General features: G+C 31.6%; 1 protein-coding gene across 1 annotated transcript in view; it reads left to right on the top strand.

Moving 5' to 3' along the window:
• The first annotated feature begins 646 nt into the window (after positions 1 to 646).
• Positions 647 to 2,869, top strand: part of LOC119575913 (solute carrier family 23 member 1-like) — an 18,550-nt gene continuing 16,327 nt past the window's right edge. Inside the window, exons 1-2 of the mRNA XM_037923448.1 lie at positions 647 to 671; positions 902 to 1,005. Coding sequence (XP_037779376.1) covers positions 647 to 671; positions 902 to 1,005 — 129 coding nt within the window. The remainder of the gene's footprint in view (positions 672 to 901; positions 1,006 to 2,869) is intronic.

Genomic DNA, 2,869 nt, shown 5'->3' with positions numbered 1-2,869 from the left:
TGGTGCGTTATCCCACTGCTGTCACCAAATGTAACAATACATAGACATTATCCCAGTGCGCCGTCAACCAAATGTAATGATGTGTGGGAAGTGTATCTCACTTTCTGCCGCCAGTGTAATAATGTGGAGAGGATGTGTCCTCACTGTGATGGTACTGCTGCTTTGTTCTTGAAGTGTAAAGTTAAAGTTATCGCAGTTTCTGTGCTTTATTGGCACGGGAGTATGGAAGATGGAGTATAGACGACAGGCAAGGCAGAGGCGCCCAGAGAGGAGCGAGGTTTGTGACGACTGCTCAGAAATTGTTATGAACAAACTTCGTTTTAAAGCATTTCATAATGGAAAACATGAAAGAATTTGAATGAACACAAATTCCAATACATCTGGTCATATGATAGTTTTGTGGTGAAGAACAAGAGGTACTTTATATACGGTTGTATGTGAGAAGAGAGTTATGGTGTTTACAAGACTGTTTACAAGTTACTGTAAGATAAGAAACATATAGCTTTTCTGGTATGTGAGGCGAGAGAGATCACGAGAACAGGTCATTAGAGAGAGAGAGGGGGGGGGGGAAGAGAGATAAATAAAGAGAGCAAGAGGTAGAGAAAGAAGAAAAACTGTTCATCAAGAGAAGCTCAAAGATTACGGAATGATGTTCACACGGGCATCAATAGGTGAGATTTTAATGATTCAACAGAATTGCCTCATTCCTTTATTTTCCCCATTTTGTATTCTTTGTCATTTTCCTCATCCTTTTTTTCTGTCTCTCTCTATTTTTCTCCACTCCCCCTTTTTTAATAACCAGGGAATACGGTAGTGGCTTACATTTTCGGTTACAGTCAGCAAGCAAATGTTACCACAACCCGTTTTCTATATCACCCATGAATTGGTTGACCGATATCAGGTGAGCCTCCTTGGCATATGCCAAGACTGCTCACTTTTGGGTTAAGCCAGCCTGGAATATACCAGGCAAATGACAGGATGGCTCACTTTAAACCCACCAAGAAAGTGTGCTATTGTGGCATATTTAACACACACACACACTTTATATATACATATACATATATACATATATATATATATATATATATATATATATATATATATATATATATATATATGTATATATTTACATAGATATACATAGATATACATAGATATACATATATATATATATATATATATATATATATATATATATATATATATATATATATATATATGATGTATATGTGTGTGTTTGTGTGTGTGTGTGTGTGTGTGTATGTGTATGTGTGTGTGTATGTGTGTGTGCGTGCCTGCGTGTGTACACATTACATTAATGATGATGATAATGATAATAACAATACTTATGACAAGTCTAATGAAAATAATAATAATAATGATAATAAAATGGTAGTAATAGCAATAATGATAATAATGATAATAATAATATAGTAATAGTAATAATAATGATAATAATGATAATAATAATAATAGTAATAATAATAATAAAAATAATAATAATAATAACAATCACAATGATAATAGTAATGATAATAATGATAAATTGATAGGAATTGTAATGATGATAATGATGATAATAATAATAATATTAATATTAATAATAATAATAATGATAATAATAATAATAATAATAATAATAATAATATTATTATTATTATTATTATTATTATTATTATTATTATTATTATTATTATTATTACTAATAGTAATAATAATAATAATAATGATAACAATAATAATGATAATAATAATAATAATAATAATAATGATAATGATAATAATAATTATTATAATAAAAATGGTGATAAAAATCATGATAATAATGATGATATAATAATAATAGTAATAAAAATGATAATAATATTAATGATGACAATAACAATAATAATAATAATATAATGATAATATATATATATATATATATATATATATATATATATATATATATATATATATATACATATATATATATAAATGTGGTGTGTGTGTGTGTGTGTGTGTGTGTGTGTGTGTGTGGGGGTGTGTGTGTGTGTGTGTGTGGGTGTGTGTGGGTGGGTGTGTGTGTGTATGCATGCACACACCCCCACCCCAACACACACACACACCACACAAATATTATATATAAATTATATTATCTTAATATCTTATATATATATTATAAAAATATATTTATATAAAAAATTTTTTTATATAATAAAATCATAATATAATTATATATATATTATAATATATATTTTTTTTACGGTGGGGACTCCTTAACTCCCCCCGCCACTTTTTTCTCAAAAAGTTCTAGAGAATGGGGGGGGGGGAAAGGCTAGCCCCCCTTCACATTGAGATGGGGGGGGGGACGGTGGAGAAGGGGGGGGGAAGGAAGGGGGGGAAAAAATGTTAAAGGTTTTTTTTCCATGGAGACCCGCAGACAAGGGCAAGGTAAGAAAAAAGGAGAACAAAGGGGAGAACGCAGAAATGGGAGGGGGGGATTGGGGAAAGGGAAAAAAAAGGGAAAAGAGGGGATGGAAAAAAACGTTGGAGAAAAGGGGCAAGAGGATAAAGAGAAAAAAAAATGAAAGGAAAATCGAAGGAGAAAGAATTTTTGGGGGAAGATCCGGGGGAAAAAGGAAAAAACGTCGCAGCATAAAAAACCGGAAAAAACGAAAAGAAGAAAAAAAAGGGGAAAAAATGAAAATTAAAAAACCGAAAGAAAGGAATTTTTTAAAGAAAGAAAAAAGGGAGAGAGAAAGGGCGATAAAGAAAACAGAAACACGAGAAAGAGAGGGAAAAAGAGAAGAGTGGAGGAGAGAGAAGAGAGAGAGAGGGGGGGAGAGAGAGGGAGAGAGGAGAGAGAGAGAGAGGAGAGAAAGAAAGG

Source organism: Penaeus monodon, chromosome 8, assembly GCF_015228065.2.
Source record: "Penaeus monodon isolate SGIC_2016 chromosome 8, NSTDA_Pmon_1, whole genome shotgun sequence".
NCBI lineage: Eukaryota > Metazoa > Arthropoda > Malacostraca > Decapoda > Penaeidae > Penaeus > Penaeus monodon.
The sequence above is the reverse complement of the archived record's forward strand: the minus strand, read 5'-3'. Positions and strand labels throughout refer to the sequence as shown.